Below are 19,581 nucleotides of genomic sequence, written 5' to 3' on the forward strand. Positions count from 1 at the left end.
GAGCGCAAATAAACCGGGAGTGCTCATTTGTCTCAATAGACTGCGCCTATAGTTCAGCTCTTTTCGCCGTTTGTGAATGGCAAGGTGTGTCATGGCTGCTTACCGATGGCTCAGAAGCTGCCCAGCCTGCCCTATAGGGCTGCGGCATAGGTCTTCTCAGAATGCCGCAAACTGTGACGTCAGCATGGAGAACTACAGACATGTACGTCAGTGACATGGGGAATCCTAAATGCCGCGATCTATCGGCACATCAAAAGAGATCGCTAGGTATGGATCCGGCACGCGTGGCAACGTGTCGGGCCGCCAATCAGCGGAGATCTAGAAGCCTCAACCTGGAAAGGGGGTATACGGGTTGAGGGTGGTATTTCACTGACAGGTCTTACTCGAAAGGGTTCGGTTTTCACGCCAAGACCTGTTGTTAGATGAATCGAGCATACAATCGATCTTCACTAGAGATGGGTTGTCCGTATCTCCCAAATCATTGGCTGCAAGGACCTTGTTCCGTCGTTGATGACTACCGACAATGGGGTTTGAGAAATGTGTCCTCAGCACGCTAATGCTGTAGAATTAGTTATATAACACTCATGGGGGCCCTCAGTCCTTCCCTCTTTCTTAATCAACCATCCATCTTGGCCCTTCTTGGTTTCAGATGGCGGCGATGCTGAAGACGTGAACTCTTGTCTAGTTTACTTCCCCAGAAACATGCATCATACCAATACTATTCCTTGAATTTCTCGTCGGCATCGCCATTGATCATCACCACAGTATTCGATGATCCCGCCCATCACCAAAACTCTGCCCTGAACCACTGACCTAAAAATTCTCTTGAGCCTCTGTCATATTGCGGCGATGCGGCGCCGCAAATCATCAACTTGCGGCACTCGGGCGGAACCGTGAGCGGAGGCTGCGGCGAGTGCGGCATCATGGCTAAGAATTTCGCTGCGGCGTAAGTTCGTAAGCATCCCGACCTTGAATAATCATGCGACAACATGACATGAGGAATCCGTTTCGTAGCGGCTTTGCCCGGTAAAATTTGCAGACTTGATGCATTTATATAAACATGCTTGCCAGGAGGCTGTAGTGGGACATATCATCCATACATCATACACACATTACATTACCTACCTATCAAAGCTTATCCTTATCTCTTATCTCTTATCACACTTCTTATCGCTTATCACCATCACCAATCATGAAGATTCTCACCAAGCAAGAAGAAGAGGCCCACTACGCTGAAGTCGTCAAGGGCGGCCTCATTGGCGGAACACTCTTCCTTGGTCTCGGTCTTGGAGGCGTATACTACGCATCTAAGCGCTACCCAACCTTCCGAGGCCTCACCCTCCCCTTCAGAGCATTCCTCGTCACATCAACGGGTACATTCGGCGCCATCGTCAATGCAGAAAGATGGAGTATCGCATATCAGATCGCTCAAGACCCCAAGCGCAACTACCAAGATCAAGCAGCGCGCACAGCACAACTCATCCGAGAAAATGAGTCAGCATATGAGCGTTTCAAGTCATATGCCAAGGAAAACCGATATCAGATTGTTTTCGCCTCGTGGTTGGCGTCAATGGGTATTGCATTTGCGATTGTCAGTCGACAGCCTATGAACACTGCGAACAAGGTTGTGCAGGCTCGTGTTTATGCACAGGGCTTGACGTTGGCTGTGTTGCTAGTGTCTGCAATTTTTGAGGTCAACGATCTCAAGAACGGTGATAGCAGATGGCAGACCGTTCGGTACGTGGACCCCAATGATCCTACGAAGATCATCGAGAAGAAGGTCCACAAGGAGGAGTATGAGGGTCAAGACCTCTGGAAGGGTAAGTGACCTGCTACAACTGATCTTGAGCTTTGCTAACAATTCACAGATATGGTCGCTGCTGAGGAGCGAAGACTTGCTGCCAAGAAGCAAGCTTCTGGACATTAAATGGGATCAAGATCATTGAATGATCACTAATTTGTATCGAAAATTGCATTGGGTGGTTTTGTAGTGAGATATCAGGTCGGGTTATAGATCGAACGGCGAATTTTCTTTTGTTGTATAGATGAAGCATAACATGGACGTGGAATGGAAATACCAGAATGACAACTTCACACTCTTATTGCAATCGAATGGTGGTGATTCTCAAGCATGTACTGAGACAGTTATTTCTGACTTCAAATTGAATCATGAAGGGATCAATGTCTGTCAGTTAAACCACATGCGAGATGGCAAAGTTGAGACTGTCCATCTCATTGTTTTAAAGTCACGTTCACATTGCAGGCGCAACAACATCACAAGCAGACACATAATTGAAACCATTAAACATTCGCATTACATTAAATACTATCATCAATCTTCCTTATGCGAAGGATTATATCCCCATAATCTCTTCCTCTCAGGGCCCCACCACTTGGACACAGCATCCGCCTCAGCAGCCCACTGCGAAGCCTCGTCTCCAAATTTACTCCGAACAGCATATGTCAACTGCTCAAGCGTCCACTTCTCAAGTGGCTTCTTCTCTAACGGATCATTCTTGAGATCCGTGAATCTATATTGTGTCGAGTCATCAAGCGGGATGACAATTCGCCATGGTGCATCTGCAGATGTCATTGACAACATGCTCGCTCCTCCATTGATGATGCCAAAGTTCCAGGCGCGGCGGCCATTATGGGTGGTTTTATAAGGGCGGATGAGGGACTGGCCCTCATAATCGTGGATCAGGTCTTCAGCGGCGTTCTGGTCGTTTTCGTTGAGGGAGCCTGTGTTGATGAGAAGGTCGAGGATGGTGGGGAGGATGGAGAGGGATGTTGCGTTGGCGTTATATTGAACGCGGGGGATGTGAGGATGGCGGAATGTGATGGGGACTCGGAAGTTGCTAACGTGGCCGTTCTCGTAGGTTCCAGTCTTGGACTTCTGATCCTCCTTGAAAGCCTGTCCGTGATCACCGACAAACACGACCAATGTCTCGTTCGTAAGACCGTGGTTATCGAATGTCTGGAGTAATTCGCCTAGCCAGGCGTCGGTGAATCTCATCGCGTTGAGATAGTCGTTGAACTCCGAGTGCCAGCCCATCTTGCCATCAGTGTTGAGGAAGTCGGTCTTCTCGAATGATTTCGGTACGCCCCAGGGATGATGCGTCGTGCTGGTGAAGTGAGAGAAGAACATACGCTTGCCCTGCTCCTTGACCTCCTTCAGGTAATCCTCAATGTGACCCTTGAGAGTTGTCTCAGGGAAACCGAAGTAGTTTATCTCCTCGAGTTGCTCACCCTTCTTGCGGTCATCTTCAAGACGACTTCGTGTAACGATGTGCTCAAACCCGATCTTGTCGTCGAACTTGTCCTGGCGATCATAACCATCGGTGATAGACTGGAAGAAAGCGGGGTACCACTGCTGCTCCAAGAAATCCTTAGACTTCTTGGACTTCTTATCATCCTTGAGCTTGTTGAAAAGGTTGAACACCTGGGGAATACAAGCTTGGTACGCGTCTGTCTCAGACTCCTCAAAGCCGTCGACGGGCATGGACCAAGCGCCACAGTGGATAGCAGCCATGCTCTTGAACGACAACGAAGACGTTGTGAAACCGCCGACAACGTTGATGCCTCCGTACCCCTCCTGCGCTGTATCGTTCCACTGCGGGATGTCCACGTGTTCGAAATCCGAGCCATCCTTTCTCTTCCAGTTTCCTGACTTGCCGGTGAGTCTCTCAGCGACGGGGCTCATGCGAGAAAGCTTCTCGTTGATCTCGTCGATGTCTTCGCCCTTGTGCGACTTGACCATCAGCTTGTGATAGTCGGAGCCCTGCTGCAGAGGGAAGAGTTCTTCGCGGTAGCTCTCCATCATGATTAGCGCCACGTGCTTGATCTTGACGTCGCCGCCCTTGAGAGTGTCGCGGATAACGTCAATGATGTCGGTGTCGAGGTTAGAGATCTTGAGGGGATCAAGGACGGGGTTGTAGAAAGTACCGTCGGCTTTGGGGACTTCGCAGGCGTTGCTAGGGCTTGCTGCAGGCTCGTCATCCGTGGTCTTGTTGGGCTTTATGAGCCACTTGGAGAAACCGGCGGGGATGTCGCTGGGTAACCATTCAGGGACGGTGTCTCTGTACTTTCGTGCAGCGTTGCCGTCGTTGCCTGGTGTCCAACCGGGGAAGCGTCCATTAGGCTCCTCCCAATTATCGGGAGTGATGAGATCAGGCAGAGGCCATCCACCTTCGACATTGTTACACAGCTTGGCCGGAGACTTGAACATTTCGAGCATAGCGGCGGGGAGAGTCATGGACATCATGGTGTATGGAGCGACAGGTCGGAAAGCCGTTGTAAGGAATAGGAAGACGGAAATGACGGCAAGAATGATCCATGTTCGAGGTCTCGTGCGAGATTCTTCGTGAGTATCGGGGATGAGTCGTGCGCCTTCTTTGGCGCCCTCGAGGTCTTCGTCAAGTTCGCTGTCGGAGTCATAAGCTAGTGACTGAGGGGATCGACCGTTTCTGTGTCGGAACCACTGCCAAGCTGAGTTATTGTTAGTATTGATTGACGATGATTGAGAGAATGATGTACCATGTACAACAGGCATTCCAACCGTTGCAATTAATGAACCGACAGCCCTGTAGAGAAACCACTTCCCGACCCAAGCCACGACGACGATGAGGGCTCCCGCCGCAAGGACAGAGTTGAGCCCACTAAGAAGAATCTTCATTCCATCTTTATCGCCGGCGTAGCTCAACGCCTCGGACCATTTAACCTCATTGCCCGTGGAATAAAAGAAGCCCAGTTGTGAAGCCGATGCGCCGAGAAGAATAAATCTGTAATTGTTAGAGGGACCCAATTGAAGCTGACGAGAGGACATACGAGAATATGCAACCCAAAACACAAGCTCCAACAGAGAAAAGGCCCTTCTGCTGCCGCAGCGCCAGGCGCGACAGGCAAATGACTAAAACATCGGGAAGTAAAAGCGAGGGCAGAAAAAGGACGAAAGCGCCGGGAGAGATTGTCTTGGCGTGGATGGAAAGGTGGACCAGTTTAGTAAACGTCAATGAAACAAATATCGTCGAAAAACAAAAGGGAACGAGTGTCGCGAACATGATGATTGCTCTCCAGTTGAGACAAGAGAACGAACGAAAAATTAAAAAATAGATGAATATTCCATGAGAAGAGGTTCGAGAAAGAGGACCAGAGAGGGGAAAAAAGGGAGCCTCAAGAGCAGAGCAGAGAAGGATCCGAGGTTGTTAAAAAAGGATCACGGTCGTAAAATCTTACATTGGCCCCCCCCCTTAACTAAAATAAAAAGGTCACTAAAACATCAAGCTAAATGGGGAATTAACAGTAAAAACAGCAACTGCTCGCGTGTTGTGTGTGCCACAGCGCATCAGGCTCAGCCCAGATTAAATCTGCTACGTAACATGGAATAACCATGACTTGTTCATTAGCTGAATACGGACAATTTACTCCCAACCCCTGGCGTCGGTCACTTCTGCATTGGTTTGGGATCCATGTAGGGCTAGACGGGTGTCACTAAGGACTCGTTGGCCAGTGGCGGTTTCAAGGCTCGTATTCTCTCATCTGCCAATTCAATCTGACTAAACGGCTCCGACTAACCGGACGCTTCCCTGCATCTAATTGGTCAACCAAAGGGGGGACGCAGAGTAAAATTAAACAGCACGGCACAGATTCGTCGCCAAGCTAAACAGATTCGAGCCGGTGCTGTAGGGGAGTTACGCTTCAGCGAGTAAGAAGGTCACGCGACAATGCAAGGAATGGGCTATTCTATCTGAGCGCTTGCTTTTTTTGCAAAGGCTCTCTCAATTTGAAGTGATGAGCTCGTTTGATGATGAGGGGCCGCGATGGCTTAAACGAGGCGTCGATAGTGTGCGGCCCAACAAGTCTCCTTGCTGACGGCATATTGATCAACAACAAATCAGCCCATACAGAAAACAATGCATTTCTCTGCATGAGGACATGAAATTGGTTGCAACACCGGTACATGCAATTCTCTCAGCTTGCTTCTTCCCCAGAAAAAAAGAAACCTTGCATGACCCGGTGTCGTCGGGCAAAAAAAGTCCCCCCTTTTATTCCCAGGCTGACCAGCAAGAAAAAAAAGCCGCTTAGCCGACTCTTCCCATTTTTAGCTCCCCCCTTGACCAATGTTAATGGGGTCGAACCATTCAATCATGGAACAGTTTAATTTCACGCTAGGCTGCGCCATTATTCCTTCTCCAGGCGGAAAGGCAGCGCTTTTTCTGCAGAATATTACATACACGATGACTGCTTTAGTGCGCAAGGCGCCTTGGTTTTTTCTTGGCTTACCCCTGAGTATAGTGGTCGATCGATCTCTTGGCGAGCGTGGAGAAGTTGTTTTGGTCTGGACAATGGCCTTGTTGACCCCATGCAAGGAGGGGGGGAAAGGGGATCTCTTTCTCAGCTTTGACTCGCTGTCGCGTGTCTCTTGTGTTTGGTGGGCTCGTAAGAAGAGGGCCCTTTTGCTCTGCTTCTTGAAATGAGGTTTCACCTTGCCCTTGAGGAATAGATTTGCTGCAGGGTTGACACTGACGCCTCCAAGGCCATTAAGTTCGACCCGCGGACTCCATGAGAATCTGGTTACCCACTAAAGTTCTCCATTTGCTGACTGTTACAGCGGCCAGCCAGCGACGCCTCTGCCTGGAGTTTCCCGCTGAGTATCCAGAGTGGCCAGTAAAAGCTTAAATATTCATCAGCAAAACGACGCGCGCCACAGGTAAAAGCTCTACCTTGTGCAATGATCTGATTGTTTTTTTGGTGACGAGGAATCAGGCACCGACACGTCTCTGGTGTTTTTACTCGCTGCTTTTTTCACAAGGAAATACATAAGCAAGGATGCAGATTAGCCATACGAGAAGGGAATTGAGCCGCCCTAGCCGAGGTGGTCAGAAACTGGCTCAGCATCTGACATTCCAGTTCTGGACGTGATCCTTTCAACCAATTTTCTGTGGCTGTCCAGCGAAGGACTTTTGCTCGCGTGACTACGCCGCTATGCATTACCTACTCTTTTTCTCATTGATCGACGCTTTTACACAAAAAATCAAGGAAATAATGAATTCACAATGTGGCTGCTGCACGTTTACGTGTCAAAATTATCCCCTGGCCTACGAATCAAGGTTACCGGCACTTCTGCCAACGTCATTGTGTCTATTCCCCGGATTTTTCCACGGTGATAGCCACAGTGGCGTCCGGTTACCCGGCACAACGGCCCAGCCACTGGAGCTTTTTTCTCTAATGCGGTTGCTTCCAAGATCTACGGGAGTGCTGTCAGATTGATTGACAGTTTTACTTGGTTTAAAAGTTTGTTTGTGATGGTGCGTAGTTGCTATGGTTCTTACGCGGATTTCCCACTTTTCATGGCAGTGGCTATCGTCTGATTCTGCCTGAAGGATTTGGGAGCCTGGATTGGATCGTAATTCTGAGACATCTATTTTGAGATATCGGTAGTGGAATTGGTTAGGGTCGGTACTGCCGGGAGACTCTCCCTTTCCGTGGTTCTGGAAGTTCCGTCAAGGGTTCTAGACATAGCGGTTCTTTCCGTCAAATTCCAAGTGACACCTTGGCAATTTGGGTAGTCGAGTTGCCCATACAAATGTGTCAGTTTGAAAGGTTCATTTCGAAGCTGATGCTGCATCTAGTCGTTCAGTTGAAGCTTACGGTGTCAGGTATGCGAGTATGTAGCCAAGCAATTCGTCATTCCGCTACGAAACCGTCGATGCTCGTCTATACGGCACTGGTCAGTAGCGTCTCAAGGTGCCGTATAACCTTATCTAAGGGCTTGAGGCTCCGCAATACTCAAGGGACAGCTCTGTCGGGACCCCATAAGACTCTAAGGGATAGTTTCTTGACGTCAGTAGTTGCCGAGTAGAAACCTAAACAATATATCCCTAGAATAGAAGAAGTTAGTTTTTAGGCGACAAAACTTGAGTAGATGCCAGAAACCCGTTAGTTTCTCATTCGATGCTTGAATGAAGAACGGACATGCTTGCTTAGTCCAATTGGCAAGGGCATGATAGTCAGACTCTTAGGCAGGCATTCGGAAAGCTCGTTCTTCTCGGTATCTGCGACGAGAGTGTCCTAATTCGACATTTATCATCCGTAGACACGCAATTCCATAATCGATGGTTGAGAATCTGTCGCCGGTATGGCATCATTAGGAGGTGGAGATAGCCGTCAAAATCATGCGTTGTGTATGGCTCAATATGGTTGCATCGCCAGTGAAATGTTACAATGGCGGGGTTAAAGAACGTCAACATCCAAGATAAAGCCTTCATAGTTAATTATTCTTCAGCTTGACTCTCATCAAAACCCATTGTAAAGCACACATCGATTGACAACATCAACATGGCTATTCAAAAAGTCGCAGTCGTTGGAGTGAGTTAATTACCCTAGAGAATCACGAGCAACGAACTAACCTCGCCAGGGCTCTGGTCTCATTGGATCAAAAATCGTGGACAGCCTCCTTAAAGCTGGCTTTGAAGTCACAGCTATCACCAGAAATGAATCCTCTGCAACTTTTCCTGATAAAGTAATCGTGAAGCGTGTCGATATCACTTCAGTCGACTCCGTCAAGGAAGCCCTGGCTGGCCAGGATGCCGTAGTATCGGCCGCCGCAACAGCTGCTGCTGGAGGCCAGAAGGTTATCATCGATGCAGCCATCGCGGCAAAAGTCCCACGATTCATTCCGTCCGAGTTCGGCATTCCGTCTCGTCAGAACCGAGATACCAAGATTGGAAAGATTCTCAGTGCAAAGATCCAAAATACTGACTACTTGATTGAGCTTGCTGAGAAGCATGATTGGTTCTCTTGGACTGGTCTTTCCAATGGATTGTTCCTTGATTCGGTATGTTATCGGCCTTCGTTTGAAACGGTAGCGTTTTCTGACTGCGTTGTAGGGCCTCAAAAGTGATAGAGGATTCATCAACATCAAGGGTCGCAAGATCCGCATCACCGACTCAGGCAACGAGCCCTATTCCACAACATCACTCGCCTTCGTCGGCGAAGCTGTAGTTGCTATCCTGAAGAAGCCAGAAGAGACAAAGAACAAGTATCTCAACATCGCTGGTGTTACGACAACTCAGAATGAAGTCTTGAAGATCGTTGAAAAGGTCACTGGTGACAAGTTTGAGGTTTCTCATGTCACTGGTGCTGAGCAGGAGAAGATTGGAGACGAGAAGATTGCCAAAGGAGACTTTAGTGCCTTTGGTAATTATCTCGAGCAGTTCCTGTTCGCCGACGGTGCTGGTCACGCGCTGAAGGGTGATGAAAATGCGATTGGATTGCTTGGGCTGAAGGAGGAGAACCTTGAGGAGGTTATCAAGAGTGTCGTAGCTGAGATCAAGTAAACTCTATTTAGTCTAGATGAGAATGCAATTTAAGTATCTAATTCATGCATGGTGTCGAATGTGAGTCAGTAACAAATAATTGGTCTATTTGTAGCAATTGGCATTGTTATGTCTAGTTCTTAAGGGAGGAGTCAAGAAAGCGAATTGCGTTTCTTAGACTCTCAACATTAGGAATCCCATCCGCCTCCACCTTCTCAACATCAACATTTCCAATTCTACCATCGAATCCATGCTCCGCATCCTCCGGGAAGTCCTTCTCAACCTCAACCCCCGCCTCACGAAGCTTCTTTTCAGCTACGATACTGCAGTCAACTGTAACAGCAGAGTCGTTGACGCCGTGGAGCAAGAACGTGCGGGGAATCTTGGCAAGATCGCCGAAAGAAAGAGGAAACAACCGGCGGTGTTCTTCGGGGATGGCATCAATGCCCTTGCGGGCGATCTGACGGCTCAGGCCTTCAATACCGGTCATGTAGTCTGGGAAAAGGGCGTCGATGTGGAGAGCTGAAGCAACTTGAAATCGTGTGTCTTGCTGGAAGTTCTCAGGAGGGGGATATCCAGATATGGCCTTTCGATCATCTTTCTCTTTCGTCCTGGGAAAATGGCTCAATACCGAGGTGGTATCGAAAGGCGGTGCGCCCCAGATATTTGTACCGGGAGTAGTATACCTCGGACCAGTTGCATCGAGCATTCCATAAATAAGCAGCAGTGCATCAGGCTTTTGTTCAACAGCATTCGCAGTTGTCAGAGCCAGATAACCACCAGCGCTAGAACCCGCCAGCAAGACAGGTCCGATAGGGCGTCCAATCGCGTCAGCCAGTGATGAGCGCACCCATTTGTACGCATCGATGGAATCGTCAAGCGATGCATGGGCGGTAGATTCTGGGACAAGACGATAGTCAGGGCTCACGAAGATCCATTTCCGAGTGGTCACAGCGTTGACCAGCCAGTATGGGGCAAAGCTATATCTGTCCCCAACAATCTACGCACATGTTAGAAACATTTTCAATAAGGCTAAAGCAAACTTACGAGAAATCCGCCATGGATGTGAATGAGAACAGTCGTCGGCGAATCATCGGCTTCCTCCGGGTACACGACATCAAGAACGATGTCGCCATGGGGGGTAGATTTGTACGGGATGGTCTTGTACGTGTAGCCTTTGAGGCTAGAGAAAAGAGATGTGGCCATGCTTAGGAGTTTCAGGAAGTGTTTTGATGTTTGGTTCAAGCGATTGATCGTTGATGATGAAGCTACAGAGGTTTTAAATACTAGTGGTGAGGAGCTCTGATTGATCGCAGGTAAACGCGCGCGCGCTCGGGGAAGCTCGGTGTTCCCCCGCACCCCGACGCCGGATTACGTGACGCGCATCCCACTTGAATAGCCCAGCAGCATGTCACCAAATCCAAATAACTAAGCAAACCCAGCAAAGCTTATTACTTAAATGCCCTCTATATTTCGCTGTGACTCATATTTTCTTTCGCGTTTTAGTCTTATCCCGGGGCTAAGCGGACTTAAGATCCAGTCATTCTTGAGAGCGCGAGACTGAGACTGCTGGTATTATTCCGAGGCGACTCGAAATAGGCGTGGTTCCCCGGACTTGTTACCCAAAGCCATTGCGAAAAAAATCCCCCGATCGACAGCCAGCCTGAAGATCTCAGACAGTAAGATTTTGCAGGTTAAGATATCCTGAATCGCAATCAGGAATGAACTTCGGGAGAGAATGGCTGAAATGCTGCTTGATGGAACTCACGGGACCCCTCGCGCATTATGGAACGAGAACGTCCCGGGTTCCAAGGACTACGGACGCTCTTTTTTACTTATCGAGGAGGCGGTATTCTTAACATCTACAAGTATCAGCATTTCCCTACCAAAGGAATCTCTAAATATCTACATACAGCTATCTTAGATCTTGTTGCTCACATCGAGACCACATAACTTCAACAGGAAAAAGTGGTTCCTATCAGCCATTCTCGCCATATATAATCACGGGATTGACTAGAAGAAAAACAGCCTTAAACAAATCACAAGGCGACACTGCGAAAGCCAAACGACTCCGTAGACAATGAAACGAATCACGTAAAAGAGTACCCTATCTCTGCCTTTCCAACCTCCTTCCCGCGACAGAAGATGCGACATACCAGTACACCAACATCGTCGTCACTGAGACGAATCGTCAAGGTGAGTAGTAGCTGATACCAGTGAATACCGTTGGCGTCCTGGATGGACTTGATCTTTGTCTTGTCAATACCAATGTCATCAATGGTGTACAAAACCTCGCCAACTTTCTCAATTCCTAGCAATCGTCAGCTCCATGGATTGTCCTATCATGGGGAATTGCACTCACGTTCGTTCTCGATAGTCTCGGGTGCCTCATCCAAGCTGCACGAGTAAAGATCATGCGTGTGCTTTCCATCAAAGTATTCTGAGAAGTGCGAGTAGAAACTTGTGCTGATCTCAGTGTCGTCGTCGAGGAGAGCGCCCTGTGATTCATTAGTCCAATATCCCTTCGCCAATAACACCTGGAGAAAGCTCACCTTTGCAATCTCCCAATCCATGAAGCCAGATAGGTTTTGTTCCTTGGTCCAGGGATCGTTCCATAATCTTCGCTTGTTCTCATCGAAGTTGAAATGAACTGCTGGATCATATGTTCGAGAGATGCTATGTCCATAGTGTCGACGACATTTCTTTTGTCTGACCATAGAGCCTTCGACGCCTCGCAACACAGCACCGCAGACAACAGCTGCCCAACTGGAGCCATGTTAGCTGATACCGGAGGCTTCTCATGAATGAGATACTTACGCGCCTGTCCATGGTGTTGTAAGCCGTATCTCTTGCTCAGAGCACCATTCGAGCAACCTCTCCTTGACATAAGGTGAGGAACCAAACCCACCAACTAGACACATAGTCTTGATTATTGGCTCCTTATCTCTCTTGACTTGATCAACCTGATCCTTTACAAGCTTGAGAATGACGTCAATCACGGGGTCAAAAAGGCTCTTCATATCATCTTTGCTCAGAAGTACCCAGTTGAAGTCAGGATCGTAGTACTTTTGCATCTCCGAAGTGACTACCAAGTTTCGCATAGGTAGGGTTAGTTTATAAGATTTCTTACTCGGTGTATCGAGGCTGAAATCTCTTTTGCGCATCTCAAATTGGTCCATGAACTGACTACCGGGACCTACATGCTGTGGACCCAGGCTGGTGAACGCAGTTCCGAAACGTTTTGCGAGGAGCTTGTAGAGATTGCGGTCTACGAATGTCCCGCCGCATTTACCACCTGAGAGTGTGAGTATGATCGTCCCATTTGTGGATGAAGACTGTTTTACCTGCTCCAATGGCAATCTCCCTCAGCTTTAGAGAAGGTGACTTTCTGACTATCTCTGATGTTGTAATATCCTAGCCTTGTTAGCAAGATACAGGGCCTTGAGTGAAAGTGGGCTTACGACAGTACCACCGCCAAGATCACAAACCATCACGCCCGTGCCAACCTAAGCGCAGTGTAAATATGGACTCAAAAGGTGAGATGGCGCTACCTACATCAATAAGATCTTCGACGTGATGAATGCTGGACTTCAAAGCCATATGTGCAGCAGCATCTGGTTCTGTGATCAAGCTCAAACGATCAATAGGTCTCGACGCAAATCCAGCGTCCAAGGCTGCAGCTCTAGTTATAAGCTTCGCTCTCTCCGTCCAAGTCGCTGGAACAGTCAACCAAAAGTCAACAGGCATCTCCTCAAGGATATCCTCCCCAATCTTCTCAATGACAGCTTTCTTATACATAGAATGCATGCCCTTCAGGTACTCGGTAACCACGTCTTTGGCAGTTCTGCCAGCTGGTAATCTCATGAGGCCATTTCCAGCGGCCTTGTTAAGATCCGGATCATCATACTCTGTTGCGAGTGCTTGATCATCGAGTAGGAGCTTTGTCCATGCGTAAGTCTTCATACCAGGTTCGATTTGATAGCCCCATGCGTTTTCTTCCAGGTCAGGATTCTCATCTTTGAAGGCAACCCATGATGGAGCTTTGTGGCAGTGTTCTGCGATGTGAGTTGACGAGCCGGGGTATTTTGTCCATGGATGAATGTCTTTGAAGTCTGCGGCATTGGAGAGCGCAAAACTGAGACCTGGTGTTGAGAAGATCAGCCACGTGGGTTCGTCATTGAGTTACTGTGTGCTGACCTGAATATGTTGTACCGTAGTCGATGCCGACTATCAGCTTCGTCCTATTCCTTACAGCCAGCATGATTGACGAACGTATTCCTGCTTGTGGCCTTAATTGCGAAGTGGAAAAGAACTGTAGTTCACTTCACTGAGGCTCTGCTATCTTGATGAAATGACTTACATCGTGTTCAAATGGCCACCTGGTCCAGGGCGGCAGCTTAAACAGTTCGCCAAGTTTGCGGCTGATCCCAGTACGCCTTACAGGGGTGGTTGAAATGCACGGGCGTTTTGCCGTGTGGTGTTCTGGCGTTTTGTCGGGGGCTCGGCCTTGCATATGCAGCCACTATCACGGCTGAAAGGCTAAGGTTTACAGGGAGGGTGATGGAGGGGGAGGGGAAGTCAAACGATTGAGCTCCTACGGCGGGATGTCCATTTTGGGTTATAAATAGTGCTTTTATTAATTAAGTCCGGGATAATCGTATCGTTACGCTATTAGATCAATACTGCTTTTTAACAGCATCACAATGGGCGGAGAATCTGAGCGACGGTCTGGAGACGATGACTCTGGTGGAGCTCTGAAGAACATCGGCGACCAACTCCGACCAAAGAGTGAGGATGAGGGGCCCTATGAAGAGGTATTCAATTTTGAACGCACTGTGTTCCTCTGACTAAATTGCAGCAGCCGAGATATTCTAAGACCGAGGACAAGAAGCCGAGATATTATCCTCCAGCAGACGCGACCATGACTGATGTCTTTGAGACTGTGAGAGCGTCTGAGCATCAACCCAAGGTAAGTCAACAAGCAATGCACCATGAATCGCGGAGACATACTCAGAGGTCCTCAAGCAAAACCCTGGGGTGATTGGGCGTATCACCCAGTCCCTGAACCCATTCGGCGCCTCAGAGCCTTCTGCAGTTCCCGAGAGAGTGAATGAGAAGAAGCCGAGCCACAAATCAGAAACCTCAAGAGAAAAGAAACTTCAAAAGGAAGTAACCCAGCTACGAACTGAGAAGATTTCTCTGAGCACGAGTCTCAATAATTTAACAATCAAGTTTGATTTACAAACCAACGATCTTAATGGCAAAAAGCGTCTCATCAAGCAATGGGAAGATTGGAAAACCCAGTCCGACGAGCACTGGCGCAAACGAGGAGAGGAACTCAGGAAAGCACAAGGAGCTTACGATCGCTTGTTTGATGACTATAAAAAGCTGAAGCGGACAAAAGAAGACCTCGAAACCGAGCTTAACGAGGAAAGAGATGTGAACAAGACTCTGAGACAGGATATCCAGAACCAAGAGGTCGTTGTTACTGAGGCGCATTCGAGGGCTATATCACTGCTGGCAGGCCATGTCTCAAGCGACTTTCCTGACGACCAGGTTCGAACTGAACTACAGGACCTGTTTGAGAAGTGCTCTGAGTGGTGTATAGACAATCGCTTGCCGCTGATCGAAAAGGCGGAAGAGACACGGAGCCTCATGCTGGCTCAAGGCATCATGAACGACCTAGATTGCGAGGAGCATCTAAGATTTGACGTGACGCACAGAACAGCTACAGCGGTGTTGCTCCAGGCTGCACTAACAAAGACGCTCATGCAGACCTTTCTCGAAAACCCATTCTTCCTAGGCCAACATTACTTGAACAAAACAGCCCTGCAAGGAGGTTTGTACACTTCACAATCCCAGGCAACAAGGCAAACTGACACAATCTCAGGCGCCAGCACAGAAGCCACAGTGACGTGGAGGATCCAGACTTGCCAATACCTAGAGCAAGCATTCCCCCCACACAACCAAGCAATGCAAGCATATGCCGAGGGTTTCGCAAGAACCTACGAACCCCTCATCGAGCCCCTCGACAGAGAAAGCCTCACGCAACTGACCAAGCTTTTTGCGACCACATGCAGCCTTGCGCTAAGACTCTGGAAGCTAAGAACCAATATCCGCGTCGAGGCGCTAGGCGATGCGACCCTCCATCGGTTCCAGAGCATGTTTGGCGACATGGAGGCTCATCCAACAGTTGGTCTCTTGAAAGGTGATAAGCGGTTCGACAATCGCCCGATTTGTGTGGTAGTGCGCCCGCGGATTGTCTCGGAGCCAGTGGAATCTGAGAATCGCGGGCGAGGCATTGTCTGGTCGGCTGCGCAGGTTTGGGTGTCTAACTGGGAGGATGCAGGGCCTTAGTGGATGGTGGCGCGGGACTAGTGATAGATATCACTTTTTGGGTGTTCAGCTTGAAATGCAGGCCTCATCAGGGAGCAAGAAAACACGGGACCTTAATATGGGGTGTCAGAATAAACTTAGCAAAGAGTCCCCTAAACTTAGGCTAGATTTACCTAAGAATTTTTAGCGCTTAGGGTCAAGGTCCTGGGTTTTCTTTCCTCCCCTAGGCAGGTTTTGCTGTAGCTCGTAGGTTGAAATAGAACTGTCGTTTTGTAAAGCTAGTGCTTATCGTGGACGAATAAAGTGTGAATTGCCCCTCATGCGATGTTAAGCTTGATTTTGGGTGTTACAGCGCCGGATATGTCGGCATAAAGTGAACGTGTCTAGTCCGCCTTGTTGTATTTATCAAGAGGCATTCTCTTACTCTTAAGTCTAGTCTTGAAGCTGTAAATTAGTGCACTATACTTATTGAGACCCCTGCCAGTTTTCATTATGACCAAAGTTGCGCAGTCTTTGCCAGAAGCTCCGTCGGTGGGAACAGACACGTCGGTAAGCGATGAGTCGGACGTGCCTCCGCCAGTGCTGTTGATCGCGGTGATGGGAGTGACTGGCTCTGGAAAGAGTAACTTTCTTCGGCTCTTGACTGGCAGAGACGATGAAGATGGGCCCCAAGTCGGACATTCACTTGGATCATGTAAGTCAACACTACATTTTGTGGATGGTGAACGAGCATTAACCACCAACAGGCACGCAGAAAACGGAAGCCTACGAGTGTCTCATCCGGGGCCAGCAGTTTGTCTTTTTCGACACTCCTGGCTTTGATGATACTTACCGAGGCGATGCTGACATTCTTGCCGATGTCGCTCAAGCCCTCAGCTCTTCGTACATGAACAATGTCAAGCTCAGCGGGATCATTTACCTGCACCGCATCAAAGATGAGAGAATGACCAACGCCATCATGCGAAACCTCACCATGTTCCGCAATCTTTGCGGTGATGGTGCCTTTGAGAATGTTATCCTTGCGACTACTTTCTGGGATGAGCTACAGGATGAGTCAAAGGGATCTGCAAGAGAGCATGAGCTGATCTCAACTCCTGAGTGGTGGGGATATATGAGCAACAAAGGCTCGAGAATTCGACGATTCCAGAACACAAGAGAATCTGCTCTTGAGATTGTCAACGAGCTAGTTGACCTGCCTGCCGTAACTCTGCAGATCCAAGAAGAGATCGTAGAGCAGGGTCTAGGAGTCGACCAAACAACGGCAGGTGAAGCTCTCAACGAGGAGCTTAACAAGCTACGAGAACAGCACCAAGCGCAACTCAACTCCATCCGTGAAGAAAAAGAACAAGCCATCAAAGACCGCGACGTGCAACTTGAGAAAATGCTCGACAAGCTTGAACAAGAGAAACACCAATTCATGCGCCGTCTCGAAAGCGAGCAAGCAGCTCTCCACGCCGACCGCCGCGAACAGCAGCGCCGCATGGAACAAGCCTTCAACGACCAGCTCGTCCGTCTAGAGCGCGAACGCAAGGCAAGAGAAGCCAAGATCCAAGATCTGGAAACCCGACTAAGTACCGAGCGCGCAGATGCCAACGAGCGATTTCAAGCTGCTATGGCAGAATCGAACCGCATGGTCAGCGCGCTGAAGCTGGAGATGGAGACCGCGCGTGCGGAGGATAGGGCGGAGTATGATGAGACGATCAGGAAGATTGAAGAGCGGCAGAGAGGCGCGGTGGATGAGGCGGGGAGGTGGAGAGGGGAGGTTGAGAGGTTGAATAGGCAGATTAGGGATGCGAGTACAGCGCAGGTTGCGGCACATGGCATGGAGAAGAGGAGGATGGAGGCGAGGATTAGGGAGTTGGAGCAGACGAGGAACACGAGTAATACGAACTTTTGGGATGTGGTTGGGAATATTTCGAATGTTGCTACGGGGATCTTGTTACATTTGCTTTGAATCGAGCTAGCTGGTGTTCAACGTACATCACTCTTCAGCACCTCAAACAATGGGTCTGATGGACAGGACCTCAGGGCATCGCCGTACTCCTTCTTGACATAATCCCACTCAGGAGATGGACATGACTCCCTAGTTATATGAAACTCTTCAGATCCATAACCTTCTCGACATATCAGCAGATTTCCTCTGCTCATTCGTTCAGGTCGGCCATAATCCCCGAACACGATGTACTCAAGTGACTTGATACCCTTGTACGAGAAGGCCCACTCCACAAATGCCCAGAACATGGGTTCCAGATACTCATTGCTAGGATTTTCCCCTTCATCCACTGCCGGAGTATCATCGACTGGTTCATCGTCGATTATCACCATAATCCCCCATGACCACGTATACTCCATGTTCTTACGCGATTGACGAACATGAACGACCTTGAGACAATCCTTTTTGGAAAACGGATTCAACACATCTAGCTAAAAGTCGAACGTCAGTGGATGAAGATAGTAAAGCCCGAATACATACCAGATGGATCGGTTCACATGAGAGCCCGATGAAGTCGAGATCCAGGTCATAAAGGGGAGACGAAGTCGGATCATCCCGATACCTTTCCTTATCACGCTTGTTAATCATCATATCCGGCAAATCCGTCCACACTTCCAACTCCTCGTCATAGAATCTCGAATGATTGACAAATCTCTTTAACGTAGAGCTGTGATGGCAAACGATGTCCCATGTATACTTTGAGAGCATGTCGCCCGTCTGGTCAATGTAAAGCTCCTCCAACCCTTGAAAATATTCTAATAGAACTTCGGTTGGGTCCCCGTCTTCAAAATCGTCGGTCCTGCATCATTCTTGGGCCAAGATTCCTGGAGCTCGAGCTTCTTCAATCTCACTGGGATTCTTCGCCGTGCTATTGTTAGCACGAAATCGTACCACTGTGGACAGGACCGAATTGTCAGCGATCTAAGAACCTCAAAGTTGATAGATTGTACAAGCGTCGCGGTCAGAGGCACACGACTGAGCGCCAGGGTATGTAAGTTGGGAAACGTGATGTGTGGAGAGTGTGTGTCGAGGCCGAGAATCATCTTGTTCACGTAATCTCTTGCTCTCATCCTGCGCACTCTCTCAACATCGTTTTGATACCCCAATGCCTTGCGCAAGTGTGGCCAGTCGACTAGGTCAATTTCCAAAGTGTCAAGGTGCGGCTTGTTGTTTTTGAGTGAGGTGGCAAGTGCTCTGAGATTATCTGAGCTGGGTCCTCTCCAACTGAAATTTAGGAGATGATGGAAAGAAGATAAGTCGATTTTTCGTTCGCGTGAGTTGTAGCGTTGGCAAAAGGGGTACGTTGTGAGTTTCAGAGTACTAATCGTAGACTGCTGACAGGCGACAATGCCATCACTCCCTAGAATGGGAGTCGGTATACACGTTCCTAGATCCCAACTGGGTTTGATTCTGTCAGCCCTTCTTCGGAGGATTACTGAAGACAATCGACGAACCTGAACGATGTCAACTGTTCCTTCTCAAATTTTTCGAGTAGTGAGAGAATAACCTCATTGAACTTTTCAAAGGAACCTCGTTCTTCGACGATTTCTCCATCCTTTGCTCGTTGACAGGTCTGTAGTCTTCGACTATGCGGACAGGCTCTTGTATCGCTCTCGGTTACAAACCGTAGACTGATAGATTTCGTAAACGCCAGTCTTTCGAGAGGAAAGCCGTCGATACCAATTCCGTAAGTGTCGTTCTTACTCCATGCCGGGATGACTACAGATGCCCAGAGGGTCTGCAGAGTAGAAGAATGGAAGTGTTTTGATGTCTGACACAGACTCTTGACGTCTTTGATAGATATCTACAACGACGTTGAGTCATGGACTTTATGGGATAAGAATAGTAGGTTCATCCTTACCTCACTGAAAATGAAGTTCAAGAGCTCTTGGGGTAGTCGTTCGAACATTTTTCGCGATAGTTAACAGGAGTCAA

General features: G+C 48.7%; 8 protein-coding genes across 8 annotated transcripts; 4 read left to right on the forward strand and 4 right to left on the reverse strand.

Moving 5' to 3' along the window:
- Positions 1-1,192: 1,192 nt before the first annotated feature.
- Positions 1,193-1,927, forward strand: FMAN_13279 (uncharacterized protein; the record flags this gene model as incomplete). The annotated part of the gene is made up of 2 exons (XM_041832727.1): positions 1,193-1,820; positions 1,869-1,927. 2 exons carry the CDS (start codon positions 1,193-1,195, stop codon positions 1,925-1,927), a joined length of 687 nt encoding a protein of 228 aa, XP_041683162.1.
- Positions 1,928-2,332: 405 nt separating this feature from the next.
- FMAN_13280 (uncharacterized protein) lies at positions 2,333-5,060 on the reverse strand (the record flags this gene model as incomplete). Its single annotated transcript, XM_041832728.1, has 3 exons — positions 2,333-4,488; positions 4,537-4,781; positions 4,828-5,060. The coding sequence occupies 3 exons, from the start codon at positions 5,058-5,060 to the stop codon at positions 2,333-2,335; spliced, it is 2,634 nt and encodes an 877-aa protein (XP_041683163.1).
- Positions 5,061-8,337: 3,277 nt separating this feature from the next.
- FMAN_13281 (related to 2`-hydroxyisoflavone reductase) lies at positions 8,338-9,338 on the forward strand (the record flags this gene model as incomplete). Its single annotated transcript, XM_041832729.1, has 3 exons — positions 8,338-8,367; positions 8,417-8,836; positions 8,889-9,338. 3 exons carry the CDS (start codon positions 8,338-8,340, stop codon positions 9,336-9,338), a joined length of 900 nt encoding a protein of 299 aa, XP_041683164.1.
- Positions 9,339-9,450: 112 nt separating this feature from the next.
- Positions 9,451-10,523, reverse strand: FMAN_13282 (uncharacterized protein; the record flags this gene model as incomplete). The annotated part of the gene is made up of 2 exons (XM_041832732.1): positions 9,451-10,317; positions 10,365-10,523. 2 exons carry the CDS (start codon positions 10,521-10,523, stop codon positions 9,451-9,453), a joined length of 1,026 nt encoding a protein of 341 aa, XP_041683165.1.
- Positions 10,524-11,407: 884 nt separating this feature from the next.
- Positions 11,408-13,578, reverse strand: FMAN_13283 (uncharacterized protein; the record flags this gene model as incomplete). Its single annotated transcript, XM_041832733.1, has 8 exons — positions 11,408-11,628; positions 11,680-11,815; positions 11,870-12,083; positions 12,135-12,612; positions 12,662-12,731; positions 12,779-12,823; positions 12,873-13,459; positions 13,515-13,578. The coding sequence occupies 8 exons, from the start codon at positions 13,576-13,578 to the stop codon at positions 11,408-11,410; spliced, it is 1,815 nt and encodes a 604-aa protein (XP_041683166.1).
- Positions 13,579-14,020: 442 nt separating this feature from the next.
- Positions 14,021-15,674, forward strand: FMAN_13284 (uncharacterized protein; the record flags this gene model as incomplete). The annotated part of the gene is made up of 4 exons (XM_041832734.1): positions 14,021-14,131; positions 14,179-14,286; positions 14,343-15,156; positions 15,208-15,674. 4 exons carry the CDS (start codon positions 14,021-14,023, stop codon positions 15,672-15,674), a joined length of 1,500 nt encoding a protein of 499 aa, XP_041683167.1.
- A 471-nt stretch (positions 15,675-16,145) lies between these two features.
- Positions 16,146-17,507, forward strand: FMAN_13285 (uncharacterized protein; the record flags this gene model as incomplete). The annotated part of the gene is made up of 3 exons (XM_041832735.1): positions 16,146-16,347; positions 16,400-17,385; positions 17,442-17,507. The coding sequence occupies 3 exons, from the start codon at positions 16,146-16,148 to the stop codon at positions 17,505-17,507; spliced, it is 1,254 nt and encodes a 417-aa protein (XP_041683168.1).
- Positions 17,508-18,401: 894 nt separating this feature from the next.
- On the reverse strand, positions 18,402-19,555 carry FMAN_13286 (uncharacterized protein; the record flags this gene model as incomplete). Its single annotated transcript, XM_041832736.1, has 3 exons — positions 18,402-19,100; positions 19,154-19,450; positions 19,508-19,555. 3 exons carry the CDS (start codon positions 19,553-19,555, stop codon positions 18,402-18,404), a joined length of 1,044 nt encoding a protein of 347 aa, XP_041683169.1.
- Between the last annotated feature and the right edge of the window lie 26 nt (positions 19,556-19,581).

The sequence above is a fragment of the Fusarium mangiferae genome, assembly GCF_900044065.1.
Source record: "Fusarium mangiferae strain MRC7560 genome assembly, contig: FMAN_scaffold007, whole genome shotgun sequence".
In the NCBI taxonomy this organism is placed as follows: domain Eukaryota; kingdom Fungi; phylum Ascomycota; class Sordariomycetes; order Hypocreales; family Nectriaceae; genus Fusarium; species Fusarium mangiferae.